Source organism: Puma concolor, chromosome B2 (genome assembly GCF_028749965.1).
Source record: "Puma concolor isolate L17-30 chromosome B2, mPumCon1.1.hap2, whole genome shotgun sequence".
NCBI classification, from domain to species: Eukaryota; Metazoa; Chordata; class Mammalia; order Carnivora; family Felidae; genus Puma; species Puma concolor.
The window spans coordinates 153,529,746-153,553,195 of record NC_141671.1 but is presented as its reverse complement, the minus strand read 5'-3'; the positions used below and the strand labels follow the sequence as shown (position 1 = coordinate 153,553,195).

At 43.2% G+C, this 23,450-nt stretch overlaps 1 protein-coding gene and 1 pseudogene across 1 annotated transcript in view; one reads left to right on the top strand and one right to left on the bottom strand.

The window, feature by feature from the left end:
• The window catches only part of WDR27 (WD repeat domain 27), a 153,693-nt gene that overhangs the window by 50,830 nt on the left and 79,413 nt on the right, over positions 1–23,450 (top strand). Inside the window, 2 exon segments of the mRNA XM_086708337.1 lie at positions 8,452–8,549; positions 9,547–9,649. Coding sequence (XP_086564463.1) covers positions 8,452–8,549; positions 9,547–9,649 — 201 coding nt within the window.
• LOC147581385 (polyglutamylase complex subunit TTLL1 pseudogene) lies at positions 10,264–23,433 on the bottom strand (annotated as a pseudogene).

The window sequence follows — 23,450 nt, the reverse complement described above, 5'->3', positions numbered from 1 at the left end:
TGTGAACATTTCCCTTGTGAGGCTCTATTTTCTTTTTCTTTTACTTGTTCTGTTCTTTATTTCTTTCTGGGGCTTATCACAGAGCCATGAAGACTTCACCTACATGAAACTTGTGTATCAGAGCTCAGTCTGATATTTTTTTTTTCCATCTGGCTCCAAATTTGTTTTTAAATGGTTTCAGCTGATTAAATTGGAAGTGCAAGATACAATTTTGGGCTTTTAAATACTTTTTACTTATAAAAAATAAAGCCCTAGCTTTAAAATAACGGTAAAGACAGTTTTTTTTAAACTTAACCGATTTTTCTCATAGGAGATGAAAGATGTGACTGCAGTGATGGGGGCAGGTTTTGTGTCCCTGGAGACTGAGAAGGCTGCGTTTGCCTGGGACTGTGTGGTGTCTCATGTTGTCAGGTAGAAGTCGATTCTATGAGGGGTTTGAGGCTACAGAGAATAGAGAGGTTGCCCGCGTCCATGCAGTTGTGAGTCTGGGCTGAAAGCCGGGCTCCTGTAGACGGACTCCTGCACGCGAGCCGTGGACGTGGGCCGATGTGCAGTGTCCCTGCGAGTGTGCCCTGTGCTGTGTGTCGCGGAGGCCGCGCGTGAGGGAGTGACTTCCGGGAGAATCTGTACGCAGACTCCGCTGCTCTCCTGCGTCATCCCATCTGGTGGCCTCAGGTGTTGGCGTGGACCTCCGGTCTCAGGCTGGGCCCAGGCCCTTTCGTTGTTCCGTAGGCGGCTTCTGTGGGACGCCTTGAGGCCCCGTGACTTTTGGCTCTGTAGGGGGCACTCGCCAGGACAGGAGGCAAATCCCAGACGTTTCCCTGTTGCGCACGTAGAGGTGCGCATGCCGTAGCTGGTGTGTGCTGAGCTGCCCCACGTCCGCACGTCACGTTCTTAGCAGGCGTGAACTCAGCCTTTCCGGGACCCTGACTCCTAGGCGTGGAAACAGAGACCCGCAGCCCAGTTCCAGAGACGCACCGGCACCGAGTGTGCCCCCGGCAGGCCGTCTGGCCGCAGAGCTCGTGGCGCAAAGCCCCGCGGGAGGCCGTTGTCTGGGAGCCTTCCTGCTGGCTTCTCTGCATCCAGGCTCGGGGCTCCCCCCACCCCGATGAGGAGCCTCATGAGCACAGTGGTGATGCTGTCACTCCACACGTGCAGCACTTACCACTGCGGGGTCTTGGGGGGTGGCCGAGACCAGACGCCCCGGCACCTGCCTCTTTGTCCCCAGCACGCCTGTGGCCTGGACTGTATGAGGGCTTGCATGCACGCACGTGTATGTGTAGGTGTGTGAGCACCTGTGTGTCTGTGTCCGTGTGTCTGTATGTGTGCGTGTGTGTACGTGTCTGTCTTAACCTATTAACTCATTCATTTAATGTTTATTTGTTAATTTTTGAGGGGGGGAGGGAGGGGCAGAGAGAGAGGGAGACAGAATCCCAAGCGGACTCCACACTGCCAGCACAGAGCCTGATGCGGAGCTTGATCTCGCGAACCCTGGGATCGCGACCTGAGCCCAAATCAAGAGTCAGATGCTCAACTGACGGAGCCACCCAGGCGCCCTCAACTAATTCACGTAAACGTGTCTCTGAGCAAGTCTGCACCTGGCCTGTGCTGAGCGCTGGGACATGTGCGTGAAGGGGAGAGCGGTGGCCTCACACTTGAGGACTTTGTATCCTTACAAAAGAAGTGGGTTCACACGACGTCGGACACCCTGTGCCAAGCCTCCTCTGGGGCTCCTCTCTGAGAAGGTGATGTGGGCAGCGGGCACGTGAGGTGGGTGAGGGGCCAGGTATGCATCGGGAGGGCAGCGTTCAGGGAACGGGCACCACTCATGCTCCAGCCCATGTGGTGGTGAAGCCAAGAGTGGGCGTCGGGCTGCAGAACCTCTGACTGGGGGCAGGCTTGTTGGCCCTGGTAAGAATCTGGGTTTATTTATGTATTTTAATTTTTTTTTTAACTTTCTATAATTTATTTATTTTTTATAATTCACATCCAAGTTGCACATTGTGCAACATGATTTCAGGAGTAGATTCCTTAGGCCCCTTACCCGTTTAGCCCATACCCCCTCCTCGACCCCTCCAGCAACCCTCTGTTTTCTGTATTTAAGAGTCTCTTGTGTTTTGTCCCCCTCCCTGTTTTTATATTATTTTTGCTTCCCTTCCCTTATGTTCATCTGTTCGGATCTTAAAGTCCTCATGTGAGTGAAGTCATATGATACTTGTCTTTCTCTGACTAATTTCACTTAGCATAATACCCTCCAGTTCCATCCATGTAGTTGCAAATGGCAAGATTTCATTTTTTGTTTTGATTGCTGAGTAATACTCCACTGTATATATGAACCACGTCTTCTTTATCCATTCATCCATCAATGGACATTTGGGCTCTCTCCATACTTTGGCTATCGTTGATAGTGCTGCTATAAACACTGGGGTGCATATGCCCCTTCAAAACGGCACACCTGTATCCCGTGGATAAATGCCTAGTAGTGCCATTGCTGGGTTGTAGGGTAGTTCTATTTTTAATTTTTTGAGGCACCTCCACACTGTTTTCCAGAGTGGCTGCACCAGCTTGCATTCCCACCAGCACTGCAAGAGATCCTCTTTTTCCACATCCTCACCAACATTTGTTGTTGCCTGAATTGTTAATGTTAGCCATTCTGACAGGGGTAAGTTGGTATCTCATGGTGGTTTTGATTTGTATTTTCCTAATGATGAGTGATGTTGAGCATTTTTTGTGTTGGTTAGCCATCTGGATATCTTCTTTGGAGAAGTGTCTATTCATGTCTGTTGCCCATTTCTTCACTGGATTATTTGTTTTTTGGGCGTTGAGTTTGGTTAAGTTCTCTATAGATTTTGGGTACTAACCCTTTATCTGATATGTTGTTTGCAAGTATCTTCTCCCCTTCTGTTGGTTGCCTTTTAATTTTGTTGATTGTTCCCTTCAGCGTGCAGAAGCTTTTTCTCTTGATGAGGTCCCAATAGTTCATTTTTGCTTTTGTTTCCCTTGCCTCCAGACATGTGTTGAGTAAGAAGTTGCTATGCCCGAGGTGAAAGAGGTTTTTGCCTGCTTTCTTCTCTAGGATTTTGATGGCTTCCTGTCTTACGTTTAGGTCTTTCATCCATGTTGAGTTTATTTTTGTGTCTGGTGTAAGAAAGTGGTCCAGGTTCATTCTTCTGCATGTCGCTGTCCAGTTTTCCCAGTACCATTTGCTGAAGAGACTGTCTTTATTCCGTTGGATACTCTTTCCTGCTTTTGTCGAAGATTAGTTGGCCATACGTGTGTGGGTCCATTTCTGGGTTCTCTATTCTGTTTCACTGCTCTGAGTGTCTGTTCTTGTGCCAGTACCATACTGTCTTGATGATTACAGCTTTGTAATACAGCTTGGAGTCCAGAATTGTGATGCCTCCAGCTTTGGTTTTCTTTTTCAAGATTGCTTTGGCTATTTGGGGTCTTTTCTGGTTCCATAGACATTTTAGGATTGTTTGTTCTAGCTCTGTGAAGAATGCCAGTGTTTTTTTGATAGGGATTGCCTTGAATATGTAGAGTGCTTTGGGGAATATTGAGATTTTAACAATATTTGTTCTTCCTATCTAGGAGCATGGAATCTTTTTCCATTTTTTTGTGTCTTCTTCAATTTCATTCATAAGCTTTCTATAGTTTTCAGTGTATAGATTTTTCACCTCTTTGGTTAGATTTATTCCTAGATATTTTATGGTTTTTGGTGCAGTTGTAAATGGGATCGATTCCTTGATTTCTCTTTCTGTTGCCTCATTGATGGTGTATGGGAGTGCAACCGATTTCTGTACGTTGATTTTATATCCTGCACCTTTGCTGAATTCGTGGATCAGTTCTAGCAGTTTTTTGGTGGAATCTTGGGTTTTCCATAGAGAGTGTCATGTCATCTATGAAGAGTGAAAGTTTGACCTCCTCCTGGCTGATTTGGATGCCTTTTATTTCTTTGTGTTGTCTGATTGTTGAGGCACAGACTTCCAATACCATGCTGAACAATAGTGGCGAGAGTGGACATCCCTGTTGTGTTCCTGACCTTAGGGGGAAAGCTCTCAGTTTTTCCCCATTGAGGATGATATTAGTGGCGGGGCCTCCGGCTGCGCTCTTTGGCTGGCTCAGCGCTCCCACGTGCGGCCGCCGCTCCCACGGTGGGCTCGGGGGTGGGACCCGGAGAGGCCGGCTACGGCGGTCCTGGTGGGACACGGTGGCCTCCCGCTGGCAGCGCTCCGTGGCTCAGCCTGGCTTCAGGGAGTGGGCTCAGGCTGGCGGCCGTGTCCTGATGGACTCCCGGGTCTCCGTGACAGTGTCTGCGTTTAGGTGGCACCCAGAAGGAGGGCTAGGAATCTTCGCCCCAGAGACATCCGGGAAGACCGTGTGGCCGCCGGCAGCCGGCGCGAAACCTTGTGAAGATCCGGCTTCCCTGCCCCTTGGGTGACAGCGTGACCATTCCGTGTGTTCCTCTCTCATCAAGGCCTCTTTTTGTTACGAGTTACGGTGCACGTGCTTTAGGAAACTGCTGTCAAGTTTCTTCCCCGTTGAGTAGCAGCGTGTGCAGTGACCGAGTGTTCCCCAAACTGACATGGTCTTTCAGTGACTGTGATATTTTGGGGACCATTGTGGTGTGCTCTTGGATGAGAGGTGGGAGGGAAAATAGTCCTGAGGTTTCCAGTGGGAACACAACTGGTTTTACTTCCTGAGAATAACCTTCTGAATGGTGTGTGATGGGAGGGGAGTGGAATGTAAGGCTCCAGAGGCTCCCAGTGTTTTAGTAGCTTGTTTTCTTAAACTTGTGTTGAATTTTTGTTCAGTTACACCACATACATCAAAGTGTTCCAACTAGCTGCAGCCATATGGGAGCTGCTACCCAGGAATTGTCACGGAACAAGTCCCAATTTAGGAGAAGCACAAATGCTAAGTGGCCCAAATGTCGTATTTCCAGGAAAGTGTAAAATAGATCTTTGCTAATTTCTTTTAAGCTTAGGACCCGCAGAGCTACATGCGTCACACATCAGTAATGCCCTTTTGCAAGCATCCCAGTGCACGGTCCCAAGAATTGCCCCTGCGGTCGCTGGACAAGTTTATCACATTAACAAGAGTACCATATGCATCAAAAAGCGAGGGCCACAGTTTCCTCTCTTTAAATTGTGTTATATCATTGAGTAGCTTATTTTTACAATGAAAACACATACATCTTTTATGGCTTATTGATCACTTTAAAAATCACAGCTAGTGCTTTTTTTTCATATATATATTAAACACTTGGCTATTACTTTTGTTTCTGTGCCTGCATTAGATATATGCATTTTTGTGATGTAAATACATAACGCTAGACAGCTAATTTGAATTGGAAAATTAAATATGTAAAGCTTTAACTAGTTTTCTAACGAAAACATATTATCACACAGAAAACTTTAGTTTCTCAGAAATAATGGTCACTAGGGGTGCCTGGGTGGCTCAGTCGGTTAAGTAGCTGACTTCAGCTCAGGTCATGATCTTGTGGCCCTTGAGTTCGAGCCCCGTGTCGGGTTCTGTGCTGTCGTGACAGCTCAGAGCCTGGAGCCTGCTTTGGATTCTGTGTCTCCCTCTTTCTCTGCCCCTCTTCTGTTCACGCTCTCTCTCTGTCTCTCTCTCAAAAAATAAATAAACGTTGAAAAAAATTAAGAAGTAATGGTCACTAAAATCCATATAATTGCCTTAAAATATATTGCTTTATCTTTAGATCTTGTAGTTTTATTTTTTTTAAAGAAATGAAATGGTTATGGATAGACAGTTCTGCTCTTTCTGTCTCCTCCTTTGATAACCACAACTGAATTTGGTGTGGATCTTTCGCAAGTATGTGTTCAGAAATATGTCCTGTGTTGTGTGGTACATTGTTCTCTTACATACTAGCAGCAAAGTACCTATTTCTGCTGCCTGATTTTAATTCCCATTATAGGTATGAATTTCATCCATTTCTGTGAATTTATGGTGTACACATTTAAGCCTACAAATTTCCCCTCAATACTGCGTAAGCTGCAGTTTTCAGGTTTTAGCATGTGGTATTTATTATTTAGCAGTAAATATTTTCTAATGTCCATTATGATTTTTTTAACCTAGGCTTTATTTAGATGTGCTTTTAGATTTCCACATATATAAGCTTGTTTTCAGGAATCTTCTTGTTACTGATTTCTAATTTTATGGCATTGTATTCAGAGCACACACTCTATGTAACAGAGTCTCTTCTGTCTGGTAAGATTTTTGTACTTACTAAGAATCTGACTCTCTGGTTGGTTTTTTTTTTTTTTTTTAATTTTTTTTTTTTTCGACGTTTATTTATTTTTGGGACAGAGAGAGACAGAGCATGAACGGGGGAGGGGCAGAGAGAGAGGGAGACACAGAATCGGAAACAGGCTCCAGGCTCTGAGCCATCAGCCCAGAGCCTGACGCGGGGCTCGAACTCACGGACCGCGAGATCGTGACCTGGCTGAAGTCGGACACTTAACCGACTGCGCCACCCAGGCGCCCCGTTTTTTTCTTTTCTTTTTTTTTTTTTTTTAATTTTTTTTTTTTCAACGTTTATTTATTTTTGGGACAGAGAGAGACAGAGCATGAACGGGGGAGGGGCAGAGAGAGAGGGAGTCTGGTTGGTTTTTATAGGTGTGTGTGTGTGGAACGAATAAGCTCTTGGAACATGTTTGCATAGATATCTATTGGCCCAACATTATTAAGTATATTCAAATTATTCAAGATTTACTAATTTTTTTGTACTCTTGGTTTTTTTTTAAGTAGAGAAATGTAGTTAAGATCTTTGTCTCTCTGACTGTAATCATGTCACTTTCTTCTTATAATTCTATTAATTTTAGCCTTATGTATTTACAGGCTATATTATTGGGTATATTTACGTCAGACTTCTTATATTTTATAGTATTTATAAACTGTTTTTAATTAGGTCTTATTTGCCTTACATCTATTTCTTCTAGTACTTATGCAATCCATCTTGCCTTCTTTTATTTAATACATGCTGTTTTTCTCCTACCTTTCACATTCAGCCTTTAAAAATAATATGTTTTAAGTGTTTTTCTTGAAGTCCAACTAAGAATTTTTTTGTTTACTTGTTTCGTCTGTTTGCGATTACTGTGATTGCTCATACATTTGATCTTATTTTGTGCATTGTCTTCTACGTTAAAGAAAAAAAAAACCTTCTGCACTGTCTGTTTATCATGAATTTTCTTTGCTTCTTCATTTCTTCTTCCTTAGCCTCTATTGGACTGATTGAAAACATTTTTAACTCTCCTTTTATCCCTGTGAAAGCTTTCAGTTTTTTACTGGTTGGCTTCAGGAAACTAGCAATGTTGTAAGGTACTTTAAATATACAATCATCTGCCCGTCTGCCTTTCTGTGAAACTACGTCTGTGTTTTATTCTTCTCATACTCAGTGCCTTGCAAAGTGCCCACTGTTTAGTAGATGATCCCTGAATGTTGCTGGATGTCTGTTGAATTGTCGGGATGTTATGAGTGACCTTGTGCCGGCTCGTGGACTGCTAATCCACATTGAGATCAGGAGCTGGATGGCCGTGAGCGGATTCCTGATTCCTCTGTCTCGTGTTTGTCACCTGAAGTGGTATAAAATAGTTTACGTCTCACAAGTTTGTTAAGAGGATGAAATGTTCAGTGTTTAGAATGCTGTCTGGTACAGAGCTAAGACTCTCTCCCTCTACGTATTAGTTTATTATTGTTATGGATTTATGTAAACCTTCATTTCCTGTTTGTAACTGAAGAATAACTTCTACATATGTAAAGATAAAAGCTTTCAGATATATTTCATTAAATTTTTCTTAATCGTTTGGATATTCTTGACATGGAAGGGAGAGGGAAATTGTTATGAACCATAATATATTTAATGTTTGAGGCTAAAAATTGTTCTGTAGATGGAGTGCGCTCCATTCCACGAGACGTCGTAAGTCGCTAGAGCGTGAGGAGGGGTGACGATCAGATCAGAGGCGGGTCCTCAGAGGGACCCTGCCCAGTGACCTGGGCTGGATTTCACACAAGTCCGTGCACGGACAGCTGCATGGGGGTCTTAGGATTTTATGGTCGGCAGATTAACAACTGACTCCAAACCTCGAATTCCTTAGCAAGGGCATCTTTCAGGTGATTTACTGAAGATGGATTATGTTCTGCACTTTAAAAATAAATTTTGGTGTATTAATGTTATAGTCTTTGGATCTTTTATTGTACCTCTATAACTTTCAGTGGCATTTTGCATTTGGAAATCATACACCAATAATTCCCAAGGTCAAAATGTACCATTAGTAATTATCCAGAAGGAAGTTCTTGGAGCCCAATTCTGAAATTGTTATAAATAAGAAAAGAAGCTTTGTGTTAATTTCTTACTTCGGATCAGTGTAATGTTTATTAATTCAGCCTTTAAAGAACGCATCTTGTTTCTTCCCCTTACAATCACAGGGATCATCATTCACGACCCAACAATATCAGGTTTATAACCTTTTTGCCACCACAGCCATTGGCGATGGGATAAAGCTGTGGGACTTGAGAACCCTGAGGTGAGGCCTTGCAGCTGCGGTATGTGAAAGACGCTTCTTTTAAAGCTCCTGAGGCCCTTTGCCTCAGTATCTGTAAACTCAGTTTGATCTCTTTTTCCCAAATGCGACAAGGTTGTGGTGAATCTGTTCACACTGACCAGTCTAAGAAAAGTCTGATTTCTACACGGAACAGGCCACCTAAGTTTGGAATGTTAAAATAAGAGGTGCTGGTATCTGCTCTGCGGCGCGTGTGACATGTGGCCTCTGAGGGTCAGAGATGCACGGGGAAGTCATCAGATGCTCATAAAGCACAGCATATACATGCATGTTCCTGTTCTCTAAAAATATACGTATTTGACCGTTGTATTATGGAGCATAATAGCTAAATATATAGTGTGTATAACAAAACGTGGCAAGTATTTGTGTGTGTATATGCACACCTGTGGATTCACAAGGACAGAATTAACAGTCTTCGCTCTCCTCTGTAATCGCTAAAAACAATGCAAAAGCCCCTCCGACACGTGGAGGGGACGTTCTGCGAGGCCATCTTGGGCAGGCACTGAAGTTCTGGACCAGGGGCTCTGTGTGACACCGCAGTGCCGCCTGGAGCCCAGCCCCGTGCAGGTGACAAAGGCTTTCTCAGGGCTGCCTGGCGACCCCAGAAAGTGCTGGGAACTAAAACCAGCATTAGTTCCCTGACCCATGTTACAGTAAACAGTTGTGAGTCACACTTCGTGAATAGTTGGTGTGGCCCTTAATCAGCCTTGATAGAATGTTGCGCCTCCCAGAAGTCTTTGAGTCACTGATGCAAATGATTTATGACTTTAAAACGTTTTTATATTTTAAAGACCTAGAATAGCCTGCTTGTCGCACAAGAATTCTCACGCACAAGCGTGCTCTCTCACTGCCGATTTGTGCATTGTTGTGTAGATGAGCCACAAGTCAGTGTCTTTTTCCTCATTTGTGTTAAAATTTAAAAAATCATTTTTTTTCCTGGTATTTCTTCTCTTTCCTGTAGATGTGAGCGCCGTTTTGAAGGACATCCGAACCACGGATACCCACGTGGAATTGCTTTTAGCCCTTGTGGACGCTACATGGCTTCTGGTGCCGAGGACAGACACGTATGTACTGCTATGGTGTGTTTGTTGGTCTTTGGTCGTGAGATCCACTCATTCTTGTGGAAACCGTGTAATGTTGTTGCACATTAGGATAAAAATTGATTTTAAAAAGCTTAATTATCGGCCAGTGTTTGAGACTTTAATAGTATTTTTTTAGGTTTATTTATTTATTTTGAGAGAGGGAAGAGAGAGCACAAGGGAGGGGCAGAGAGAGAGAGGGAGAGAGAGAATCCCAAGCAGGCTCTGTGCTTGAACTCACGTCCCGTGAGATCGTGACCTGAATCGAGATCAAGTCGGACGCTTAACCCATTGAGCCACCTGGTGCCCCATAAGTAACAGTATTTTAATAACAATAATGTAGGAGGTTTGAAAGGTCATCGTGGTATTTTTGGTGAAGCATGATTATTTTACACTCCATTCATTCATTAATTTATTTCTTTATTCATTTATCAATCATTGTACAAATTGCCTTCCACGTGAAAGGCATCGCTATGTGTGTATTTTCTGTGACTCACCAGATAACGCTAATAAATAAAATACCAGATCAAAGTATTTAACCGGGAGTACTCCTTCCGCTATCTTAGGAAACGAGGTACTTATTTCATTTTTATTTTCTCTCACCTCCCAAAGAAGTGTCTTTGTTTGCAGGGCTTAGGAGGGAAACACGCTCCAGGGAAGGGGAATTCCGGAACGGGCCCCGGTGTAGTTAGCATTTGGCAGCGTCCAGGCTGCCGTCTTCTGTGCTTATTGGCCCCCGCCCCCGGGTTGTGAGGACGGTTCCCCTGGTCTCTCCGTCGCCCCCGTTGGGCCCCAGCGACTAGCCCTGAACTACTGAGCTCTAGGTCTGCCCCACCACCTTGCCCAGCTCTTCGTCAACACGAATTTCCTAACTGCCAGCGACTTCCTTTGGGCGTGACTTGTTCTGTGTGTAGTCTGGAATGTGGCATTAGGGACGCAGTATTGAGGGTGTCGTCTGTCAGGTTATACTTAAGGATTTGGTCGTTGGTGGTACTGGATGTGAGAGACGGACGTGTTCCCCTCGGTCAGCCAGGGTGTCAGCCTGTCGTCTGCGGTGGTGTCGCACCCGTGAGACTCACCGTGCCATGTCGTCTGCGGCCAGCGGCTGCACGGTGACCCAGGGCATCTCCCTGAGCAGCTCGCGGGTCGCCCTCGCCTCGGGTGCCCTCCAGGTAGAGCCGCAGGTCACTCGTGGTCCACACGCCCCTGTGGATGTGGCTGTAGTCCTCCCCACGTCCCCAGAGGGCAGCGTTGGGGAGATGAACACCCGTGTTCTCCAACTCACCTGGCGTGTGTTTTACTGTGCAAAAGTGGCAAAGTCCAAGTTTACGTGTGGAACAGCTCAGCAGGACACACGCCTCCTCCCGCTGATTAGTAATGGGTCATTGATGGATAGAGAGGTCATGTAGCTTCTTCAGCGGACAGGGTCACGGCTGTTGGGGATCACTGTTCGATCTGCGAGAGCATGTGGATCAGAAAGATGCCCTTTCCCTGGGCTTTGCCGCCGGGTTTGCCGATCAGGAGCGGGAGGGGCTCTGAACTCCTGAGCGAACTGCTGCAGCCAGTGGGCAGCTGCAGGTGCTGAAACAAAGTTCCGATGGAGGTGTTTTCTGCTTTCAGCTTTTTCTGCTGGAGAACCCTCTTTTTTCTCAAGCTCTTCCTGTAGCTTTTAATGTTCTTCACAGTCACATCTTTCCAGTCACTTCTCAGTGGCTCAGAAAGTGGTTGACCACGTGACTGTCTGAGAACTGATAGCCAGTTGTGACACTCAGAATGTTTCTGTTGGTTTTCACCCTCATCCGGTAAAAATTGTGATGCTCATTTGTCACGTGGACCCACTGACTCCTTTCAAAGTTACTTGTCAGCACTGACTTCTCAGGATCAGTGACCCGTTTCACTTTTCCTGCCACAATCCATAGGTACTTATGGAGCCAACAGGAATGTGCGATTTCTCTCCACTTCGGTTAATCCTGCCCCAGGTTCTTACCTGGTGTCAGATTGTTTCCGGTCACCTCCCTCTGTGGGTACACAGTGTGGAGGAGCACCGAGCAATGTGGAGCAGAGTGCCTGGGCCGCACCCTAGCTGGCCCCCAGCCCCAGCCCGCCCCCCAGCCCGCAGATGCCTTTTCAATATACAGATTTAAGTAATCTGTGAGAAATCTACAATTTTAATGTTCTGTTCAATTATTGTCTGAAAAAATTTTCTTCAGGGACTCCAATTATATGTAGGTTGAATCTCTTTTGCCTGATGTTTGTATCTTTCATCTTGAATGTTTTAATGATTTTCTTTACTCAGTTATGGATGTATTTATTTTTCTCCCTTATATCCTCTTTTTCCCTTATTGTGCTTTCTGGAGTATCAACTTTCTACTACATTCATTCAAATTTGACCTTCATTTCTGAAAATTTTTTTCTAATGCTTTCCTAACACTTACCAGTTTTCATGTAACATAGTCCTGTGTCTAGTAATTTTATTTCTGAGCTCTTCTGTTTCTACTTTAGCAGTTCTGTTACTGTTTATGTGTTTTCTTTTTTTTTTAAATGTTTATTTAGAGGGTGGGAGAACTTAAGTGGGAGAGGAGCAGAGAGAGAGGAGACAGAATTCCAAGTAGGCTCTGTGCTATCAACTTGACACGGGGCACGAACCCACGAACCATGAGATCGTGACCTGAGCTGAAATCAAGAGTCAGTTTTTCGACTGAGCCACCCAGGTATCCCAAATTTATGTGTTTTCTTGATTTCTGTCAGTTTATTTTCAAATACATTGTTAGTTTTCATCTGCATAGAAAACACATTTTTCTGTGTAGTCTCTTGTCTGTGAGAATTTCTTTGGTTCGTGCTCATCTTTTGTAGAAAGGACTGTCATATCCAGAGTTTGTATCATACATGCAATAGAAAACGGGACATCTGGGAGAAATAGAGACAAAGTTTCGACAGGCAATTTGGAGCATATTTTGAAGATTCTTGTATGCCACTAAAGATACTTGGTCTGTATTCTCCATGACATTGGAGCACTAGTAGAATATTTTAAGCAGAAAAGCATCATGATCAGCAATAATTTGTAGCCATTAAAATCAGTTTTTTAAAGTCTTCCATTATAATTGAGGATTTTTTTCTTCCTTCTTAAGGTTATATTACTTTTGCTTTTTCTATTTTGCAAGTACGTTATTAGGTGCATACAGATTTAGAATTGTGATATTTTCTATATAGATTGGCGTTGTTATCATTATTAAAGTCCCTCATCTCTAGTAATGCTTTAAGCCTTAATGTCTACTTGAGACTTACATATTCTCATATCACCTTCATTTCCCATCTTTCTATTTTCAGTGTTTCTGTGACTTTATACTCTTAATTTCAATTATTATATTTTCTAGCTGCACTCAGAAATATGGTGAATAAAAAAATGGTGGTCAAAAATTTCAAGAAAATTCAATGTGTATCTCGAAATCTGGGATGGTATGCTTCCAGTGTTGTTTTTGGTTTTCAGAATTGCTTTGAGCAATCTACACATTCAATACAATTCCTTTACAGAATTAGAACAAATAATCCTAAAATTTATACGGAACCACAGAAGACCTTGAATAGCTGGTTTTTTTAGTGGCAGAGGAAACATCCAAACATGAAATAAAATCATAAAATGAAAGCTCTCTTTGTTTATAAGTACAGCTGACCATTTGAAAACATGGGGGGGTTAGGGGTACCGACCTGCACAGTCAAAAATTCATATATAACTCTTTTTTTAATGTTCATTTGTTTTGGAGAGAGCGTGCATGGGGGAGGGGCAGAGAGAGAGAGGTAGAAGATCTAAAGCCGGCTCTGCCCTGACAGCAGAGAGCCTGATGTGGGGCTTGAACTCTTGAACTGTGAGATCATGACCTGAGCTGAAGTTGACCCTTAACTGACTGAGCCACCCAGGCGCCCCCAAAAATTCACATACAACTTTTGCTTCTCCCCAAACTTAATTATCAGTAACCTACTGTTGAGCAGAAGACTTAACATGACACGAACAGTTGCTTAACACATATTTTCTGTGTTATATGTGTTGTGTAATGTATTTTTTTAATGTGTTTTTTTTTTTTTTTTAATTTTTTTTTTCAACGTTTATTTATTTTTGGGACAGAGAGAGACACAGAGCATGAACGGGGGAGGGGCAGAGAGAGAGGGAGACACAGAATCAGAAACAGGCTCCAGGCTCCGAGCCATCAGCCCAGAGCCCGACGCGGGGCTCGAACTCACGGACCGCGAGATCGTGACCTGGCTGAAGTCGGATGCTTAACCGACTGCGCCACCCAGGCGCCCCTTAATGTGTTTTTATAATAAAGTCAGCTAGAGAAAAGTCACTAAGAAGATCATAAGAGAAAATAGATTTGCAATATTGTAGTTATCAAACCAGTCTGTGTATAAGTGGACCCGCACAGTTTAAACCTATGTTCAAGGATCAACTGTATAATTAAAAATAAAACAATTGGACAGAACTGAGATCAATATATTGATTATATTAGTGAGTTCAAGTAAAATAAATTCAAGTTTTAAAAGAAAGACACTCAGGGGCGCCTGGGTGGCTCAGTCGGTTGAGCGCCAGACTTTGGCCCAGGTCATGATCTCATGGTTCGTGGGTTCGAGCCCTGCATCAGTCTCTGTGCTGACAGCTCAGCGCCTGGAACCTCCTTCAGATTCTGTGTCTCCCTCTCTCTCTGTCCCTTCTCAGCTCACACTCTCTCTCAAAAATAAATAAATGTTAAAAAAAAAAATTAAAAAAAAAATAAAGACACTTAGATTGGATCTTATAGATAAGAAGAAAAATCTGAGTTTATGCTGAATACAGGAAATGTTCTAAGCCAAGCGATTCAGAAAGTATATATATAAAAAAAAGATGAGCAAATGTGTATCAGGCAAGAGAAAATAAAAGTAAAGAAGATTATATGGTCTTGATATTACATATGTCATAATTTAACCCCCCAAAATTAATGAGGCAAAGATACTTTATAATGCCAAAGGATAAAACTCCCAATGAAAATATAACACAATGTCTGTTCATCAATGAAAATAAGCAGAAGAGTAAATTCATAAAGCAGACATATAAGAAATGAAACAATAAATAGCCAGACACCAATAATGAGGACTTTATCATATCCATCTTAGTCGTCAACAGATCGAAGCACTTCCACAAGCACTGGAATGTTACAGAAAACCTATACCACTTAATCAATAATGCATCATCTTATAGACATGCGTGGATGTAGTCGCACGCCAACAAGGAATGGTACTTTCTTTCCACTGCACATCAAATGTGGGAACATTAACCATACATGAAACCATAGAGAAAAGCACAACAAATTAAAATGAGAACAAAAATGTCATTCTCTCACCACAGTGCAGTCAACCCATAAGTTGGTAATGGGATACAAAGAAAAGTTCCTTCTGTATGGATACAGAATTTCTATTAATGAACTCGTGGTTTAATAACGTAAAGAAAAATGGAATTGTAGGATTTCTTAAAAATAATGATATTTATAACATGATGTGTCAGTGTCTCTGGGATGCAACTAAACAAATGCGTGGAGCAGGTTTTAAGAAAGGGAACAATAATGAACTAAATATCCATCTAGAAAGCAAGAGAAGGAACCACAAAATAAATGAGCAAGGAATTGATAGAGATAAAAGCAGACAGAAGAGAGAAAAAATGAAAGTGTTTATTTTTTAAAAACATGAACTACAAAATAACCTTTAACCCAAATTTCTGAGAAAGAGACAAAGCTTAATATATAATTAATAAGAAATGAAGAGGAAAAAGGAAAAGAAACATGGAATAGGGGAACTTTTCAAAACCAAGAAACTGCTTTTCATAGTTTATACAAATAAATATGAAAGCTATATAGAAATGGATAAGTTGCAGGAAATATATTAAAAATTTCCCAAAAAGACAAGTAAATTAATGGGTTAGTTTTTATAGAAGAAATTTTTAAAAAAATTCCAAGAGCTTTTCTACAAAAAATACTAGACCCAGATGATTTCTTAAGGGACTTTACCAAACTTTTTAAAATCCAGTGGTCTCAGATAACTCTAAGATATAAGAAAAGCATCCAGATTATTTTTTTGAAATGAATACAACTTAATGATAACTCAATAAAATTTCAGAAAACTATGTTTTACTTGTAAATATAAATTTAAAAAATCTTGAGTAAGAATAAGCAGAATCTGACCACAAAGTCACAATAACTTATCTATGCTCCTGGAAATCAAGGATGGCCCAATAATCAAGGAAGCCATTAACTAATGTAATGAGATTGTGCTGTCCTCTCCATATAAACAGAAAAGCCATTTTAACACAGTTCCCCATTCATTTCATGTAAAACACCCCTTACAAGATAAATGTATAAATACTTCTTTCAAATGATAAAATACTCATCCCTGCCCAAATGAGACAACAGTAGAAGCAGCCTCTGATCAGGAACAAAGTAAGAACGCCCATTGATTCCATTACTATTTTATAATGTTGGGAGTATTTACCTATAAAATTAGGCAAGATAATGAGAGACATTATAGTTGAAAAGGAACAGTTAAAACTGTCTAGATTCATAGATGATAAGATTGTATATCTGAAAAACCCAAGAGAATTTATTTAAAAAATTTTTTTAATGTTGATTCATTTTTTTTAATATGAAATTTATTGTCAAATTGGTTTCCATACAACACCCAGTGCTCATCCCAACAGGTGCCCTCCTTAGTGCCCATCATCCCCCCTCCCCACCCCCCCCCCTTAAACCCTCAGTTTATTCTCAGCTTTTAAGAGTCTCTTATGGTTTGCCTCCCTCCCTCTCTGTAACTTTTTCCCCCCATCCCCTCCCCCATGGTCTTCTGTTAAGTTTCTCAGGATCCACATAGGAGTGAAAACATATGGAATCTGTCCTTCTCTGTATGACTTATTTCACTTAGCATAACATTCTCCAGTTCCATCCACGTTGCTACAAAAGGCCATATTTCATTCTTTCTCATTGCCACATAGTACTCCATTGTGTATATACCCACAATTTCTTTATCCGTTCGTCAGTTGATGGACATTTAGGCTCTTTTCATAATTTGGCTATTGTTGAAAATGCTGCTATAAACATTGGGGTACAAGTGCCCCTATACATCAGCACTCCTGTATCCCTTGGGTGAATTCCTAGCAGTGCTCTTTCTGGGTCATAGGGTAGGTCCATTTGTAATTTTTTGAGGAACCTCCACACTCTTTTCCAGAGCGGCTGTACCAGTTTACATTCCCACCAATAGTGCAAGAGGGTTCCGTTTCTCCACATCCTCTCCAGCATCTATAGTCTTTTGATTTGTTCATTTTGGCCACTCTGACTGGCGTGAGGTGATATCTGAGTGTGGTTTTGATTTGTATTTCCCTGATGAGGAGTGACGTTGAGCATCTTTTCACGTGCCTGTTGGCCATCTGGATGTCTTCTTTAGAGAAGTGTCTATTCATGTTTTCTGCCCATTTCTTCACTGGATTATTTGTTTTTCGGGTGTGGAGTTTGGTGAGCTCTTTATAGATTTTGGATACTAGTCCTTTGTCCTATATGTCATTTGCAAATATCTTTTCCCATTCCGTTGGTTGCCTTTTAGTTAGTTTTGTTGATTGTTTCCTTTGCAGTGCAGAAGCTTTTTACTTTTATGAGGTCCCAGAAGTTCATTTTTGCTTTTAATTCCCTACCTTTGGGGATGTGTCAAGTAAGAAATTGCTGTGGCTGAGGTCAGAGAGGTTTTTCATTTTTGAAAGAGAGAGAGAGACAGAGACAGAGAGAGGGGAGGGGCAGAGAGAGAGGGAGACACAGAATCCAAAGTAGGCTCTAGGCTCTGAGCCGACAGCACAGAGCCCAACATGGGGCTCGAACTCACAAACCACAAGATCATGACCTGAGCTGAAGTTGGATACTTAACCGACTGAGGCATCCAGGTGCCCCTGGAAAACCCAAGAGAATTAATGGTCGTTATAAACAATAAAATAATTCAAGAAATAGTGGGACTTAAATTAATATATGGAATTTAATGTTTTTTACATATAAAAACAAAAACCTGTGAGATGATATATAAGAAAGAGAATGCATTTAGAAGAGCCTTAAGAAGGATAAAATGTTCAGGCATAAACTTAACAAGAACCCCGCAAAACCTCTATGAAGAAAACTTTATTTTTTTCCAGAAATGTAATCTTGAAAAATGCAATGTCTTAACTTTTCTTGAATGGGAAGATTCTGTCTCATAAAGAAGTCAGTTCTTTGTAGGTAATTTGCAAGCTTAACACTTCCGCAACAAAAATTTCAATAGGTTTTAGGGGCACCTGGGTGGCTCAGTCAGTTGAGCGTCTGACTTCAGCTCAGGTCATGATCTCACAGTCTGTGAGTTTGAGCCCCGCATCGGGCTCTGTGCTGACAGCTCGGAGCCTGGAGCCTGCTGCCGATTCTGTGTCTCCCTCTATTTCCCTGCCTCTCCCTCGCTCAGTCTGCCTCTCTCTCTCTCAAAATTAAATAAAAACATTAAAAAATTTTAAAAAATTCAACAGGTGTTTCTGTAGGTAGACAATCACATTGTAAAATTATTTCAAAGAACAAACAAGTAACAATGGTGAAGACACCCTGGAAAAAAAAAAGAGCATTATAATGGGGCGGGGGGAAACCTTGCTTTAGCAGTTATTCAAACATGTTAGAAAGTCTCTAATTAAAGCAGTGTGGGATTGGTGCACAAATATGAAAACAGGCACATGTTAACTAGCATCAGCCACTGAAAATGTTCAGAAGCACTGACATTCCAGCATTGCCCTTCATGACCTGTGGCCGCCTCTACCTGCTGTCCCCACTGATGGGAACCAGAGTTCTCTGATGAATAGCTCCTTTCAGGTCTGTGGCAAAAAGTTCACAGATGAGCCAGGGACACCTTGTGCTGAAAATGAAGGAAGGAATTGAGGAGCTATGGGGTCATATAATGTGGCTGCGGGAAGCAACATTAAAAGCTATTGACCAAAGAAGGCGTAATGGAGCATCGAAAGAATAATGACTGTAATTGGCTTGAAAACATTATATATCTAAAAATCTCACGATTTTAAATAACAATCCAAAAATGAGATAACTAAAAGCAAGACAAAAACAAACATAAACAAAGCCTTATTTTTCCCCATTTGGAGGTACCTAGGGTACCTTACAGAATCATGTCTTTTTAAGGGAAATAATTCAGCTTTTGTCTTGCCTTTCCTGTTTGGACTATATTTCAAGTTAACCCGATACCCTATTTGAAGAAGAAAAGTTATTTTTGAGAGAAGAATTCCAGACAAGTGGGATGAATGGTAGAATTAGAAAATCACCCTCTTGTGGTCTCAAACAATTGATTTTGGCGAATGTCATCATTAGTGAAACTATCACGTAGAGATTGGTGGTTCCCAGGCAGCCTGACTAGACATTTCTCCAAAGAAGACGCACTGGTGGCCGGCAGGTACAGGAAGTGGTTCTCAGTATCACTCATCGCCGGGAAAATGCAGATCAAAACCAGTGAGATACCATCTCACACCTGTCAGGATGGCCGTCGTCAAAAGACCAGGAGGGAAGGACCAGCGAGCGTGTGGAGAAATTGGAACCCTCGTGCACTGGTGGTGGAATATCAGCCAGTGCAGCCGCCATGAGAACAGTGTGGAGGTTCCTTGGAAAATTAAAAATAGAATTTCCATAGGATAAGGTAATTCCACTCCTGGGAATTTGTCCAACAGAATTGAAATCATGACCTCAAAGAGAGATTTGGTCTCCCACGTCACTGCAACATTAGTCACTGTAGCTACTATGGTTCAAGCCACCTAAATGTTTATGGATGGATGAGTAAATCTACACGATGGGATGTCATTCAGCCTTAAAAAAAGAAGGAAGTCCTGTCATTTGCAATGACATAGATGAGCCAGAGGACGTTATAGTAGGTGAGATAAGCCGATCACAGAAAGAAGGACAAATACGCCTAACTGCACTTAGATGAAGAATCTGAAACAGTCACACTCATGGAAGCAGCGGGTAGGGTGGCGGCTGCCAGCAGGGAGGGCAGCTGGGACACGTTGGCCAGAGGGCACAGAATTTCAGTTGTGCAGGACGAAGTGGTCTAGAGCCCTGCTGGAGAACATTGTGCTTGTGTAAGTGTGCCGTATTGTGCGCTTACACATGTGTTAGGTGGACCTCGTTACAGTCTCCGAGGGACGTCATGTCACAAGCCAAACCTCCCGACCAACATTAGCGTCACTCACTGTGCAACAGTTTAGATACTGTACATTCCTCCTGCCATTTGGAAGTGCACACCCGTTAATATCCACCGTAAAGTATTCTTGTGGAAAAAAGGTAGAGCCTGAACCGAATTGAGTATGCATAATTTCTGGCTCAGGGCCCATCCACAGGATGCTGGAGCAAGTCGAAAGATGTCACACACAGGCAGGCCGACGAGTTCTGGCTGGAATGTTCTTCTGGACTCGGACCCCATTTCGTCAACAAGTCTGTGGCATAGAAGACAGCCAGGGAGAGAAAGCGTTGCTCCAAACAGCGGTGCTGGAAAGACGTGACAGCAACGCACAGATCTGCTCTGGGTCCTGCTTACCCAAAACAACTGTGACCAGTGTGACTGGCCAGGACTTCCTTTATTTTAGGTCAGCGTAAAGTGCCAGTGTAGGTGTGTGTGCAATGTCCGTATTTTTAGAGATACTTACAAAGTACGTGGGACGTTATGTTAGCAGTTGGCTAAAAATACTTCCTACTTATTCAGCCACAAAAACTGAAAGGGAAAAAGCAAAGAACAAAGGTATGGCAGTTGAAGCAAGTAGAGCAAAGTCTTAACGATGTTGTGTTTGGTTCTGTACGAATGGGCTGGTTGTGCAATCCACCGTGCTTTGGTATATATTTGAAACTTTTCGTAATAAAAAGCCAAGCACAGACTTTGGAGATAGAACTAGACACAGAGGACCGGGGTTTTCCATTGTGAGAGCCCCCCTGGTGGAAGGAGGCTGTCAGGTTCTAGAGAGGTGGACTCTGAGGCCCCGTCTCTGACCCTCGGAGTCTCCCCTGTAGCAGTGCACCGTGGTGTCCGCCGTGCGGGTAAACAGACGAGCCTCCTAGCTGCACTCCTGGACACCTGCTTGAATCTTACGACGTGGACAGCTGTGGCTGGACTGCGATGGCTCCCTTCACATGCTGCCAACGCCGAGGGTTGACGTAAGCAGCTCATTTGCCAGATCCCCCCGCCCCGATGTTTCACTATAAGATCACATTTTCAAAGAATGAACTACCAGATACTAAGATGACTGGCCATGTAATTGGTCATAGGGCCAAGGACGCTGAGAGAGACTGGCTTGTTATTAGAGACGAAGTCGATGAAGGTTTGCTCAGGATTGTTGAAGCGGCTGCGGCCGCCAGCCAAAGTGTATGAGTCTGTCAGGTGACCAGCGGTCCATCCGTGGCGGCCAGGGACCCCTCGCGGGACTCCTCGAGGGGAAGGGGCAGGGCCAGGGCGGAGCTCATCACGGCGTCTGCCGGACCTTGATGGAGGTTGCCGAGAGAAGGGGGTCGTGATTCTACCTCCAAACCTGAGGGACAGCCCCGCCATCAACATCCAGTGTTTGTTCACCTGGTGGTGGCCACAGAGCTCCACGTGCCCGAATCAGGGGCTTTTGGACAGTCTTGGTTTCTGCAGGAGGTGGGCGATGTTTCTGTCTTGATGGGATTTTAAGTAGGGCTCTATATTAAATCTTGAACACTTTGGCCTTCTTAGAAAACTTCACAAGTTTTTTGTGAACTAAAAATTCAGTGATCTAAGACAATATGCACAGTCCTGAGAAACATCCTTTCTGGAAATACTTTAAAAAACAAAGTGAATGTCTGTGATGTGATCGTTGATTCCCCCGGGGACGATATCAACACCATTAAGCTTCAGACACAGAGTGAACTTCTGTGTGCGATCCTTTTGTCCGTTTCTTCTGTGGAGAAAATCCAGGCAAAGGGAAATGAAGGACACGTGGTAGGAATAGCGTGAGACAGAAAAACGAAAGCAGCTAACCTTCAAGGATGCGGTTCAGCAGAATTACAAAACATTCATAATGAACTGGTCTAGTTGTGTTTGCAAAACATCATCTTTTTCACTGGTACATTCAGTCCCGGACGGTTTTTGTGAAACATCTTGAACAGCGAAGCGTCTTCCCTGCTCCTGGGTGGGCTGGGCCACACCCTCATCCTTTGTGAGAAGACGCTGCCCGTTCTCAGGGCTCATTAGTTTCAGAGTAAGACTGACTTTGTAGGGTTTTATTTTACGTTTCGTCTTTCTGAGTACGTTTTAGCCACGGCTTATTTCCCTTTGATGGGGACAGGTGGCTTCATGAATCGAGTAACTAGTATTACATCTAATCAAAACACTGTGTTCCGCACACAGGTTGCAGGCCATTCCTGTGTTTTCAGCATCAGACAGGTGCATCTTGTCCGTTTGGGCCGATTGTTGCTGCCGTTTGAAAGGGCAGGTTGTGACGAATGTGAACCTAATAAAATATGTCTGATATTTGTGGCTGCAGACTGTCGTTCTCATGGTTCCGGTTTGCCATGGCCAGAAAGATTCATTTCATTCAAGAACCTTCTGGTTCTTCTGGGAGAAAAGGTAGGTTTCATTTAAAAGCATTTGCATACAGGAAAGGAGAGGCAGTTTCTTAAATAACCGTTACTGATTCTTCTCTCGCGGCCTCACGGCGTCATTTATGGGTGTTGTGAGATGTCACGCAAATGCCAGGCGGCATGCAAGGCGGTGTCCCGTATGTGGCGACAAACCTCAGTGTTACGGTCCCCAGAGTGGGGTCCCTGGGCCCGCAGCAGCAGCCTCCTTTGGGAAGTGTTGGGAGCACACACGTCAGTGGCTGCTTTTCAAATAAGCACGTTTCCAATAAGAACAGCAGAAAAAAAACCAACAAAAACATGCTTTAAATATTTCCGCTTCAAGATGTATACAATATCTGTTTGTAGACTTTATTTCAGGAGCTGCTGTTCAGCCCATGACAGAATCGTTTGGAAGTTGTAAATTTGAAGGGCTCGTCTGTCCATTGAAATAGACTTTTTGTGGAAGAAGGAATCACGTAGATGTCTTGCTTTTTCTGTGACGTGGCATTTCTTTTTTATTACCAGTACAGTCCACAAACCACTTGTTTGCACATTTTGTTACCTAAAAATTAGAATGGGTCTCTCCTCTCTTATATCACATCGGGATGGGGTCCCGATACCATATTTGTGTCCCTAAAATGAAGTATTTGATGGCCTCTCTCTCTCTCTCTCTGTAAATATGCATGCATCTGTCCAGCTCTCTCTATACATATCTTTTATACGCATATGGTAATACCATCAGACAGTATTGTATGTTTTTATTTAAAATTTTAAGAACAGCTGTACTATAGAAAAAATTCCAAGTATTTGAATTGCTCGATTCCAAGCTAATTTAGTAGGAAGCAAGGTGTGCACATGTTTTTGTCTCAAATTTATGGAAAAGGACATAAACATCACTTTTTCACTCCGCTTGGGACTTGCAGGCAGGGCTGAACTGTGGAGGCATCAGGGGCTGTGGGTCCACTGAGACAATAAAGGTCCGAGAGGCAAGGAGGAGAGAGGCTGAGTCACCGAGTCGGATCTCCGGCTCAGGCGGCGCTGGCCTGTCAGGTGACCGGCTGCTGCGGAGTCACCAGGCTGTGGGGTGCGCTTCTGCTGTGCACGACTCACGTGGACCGTTGGCCCTTTCGTCATGGAGCCCCGTCTGTCTG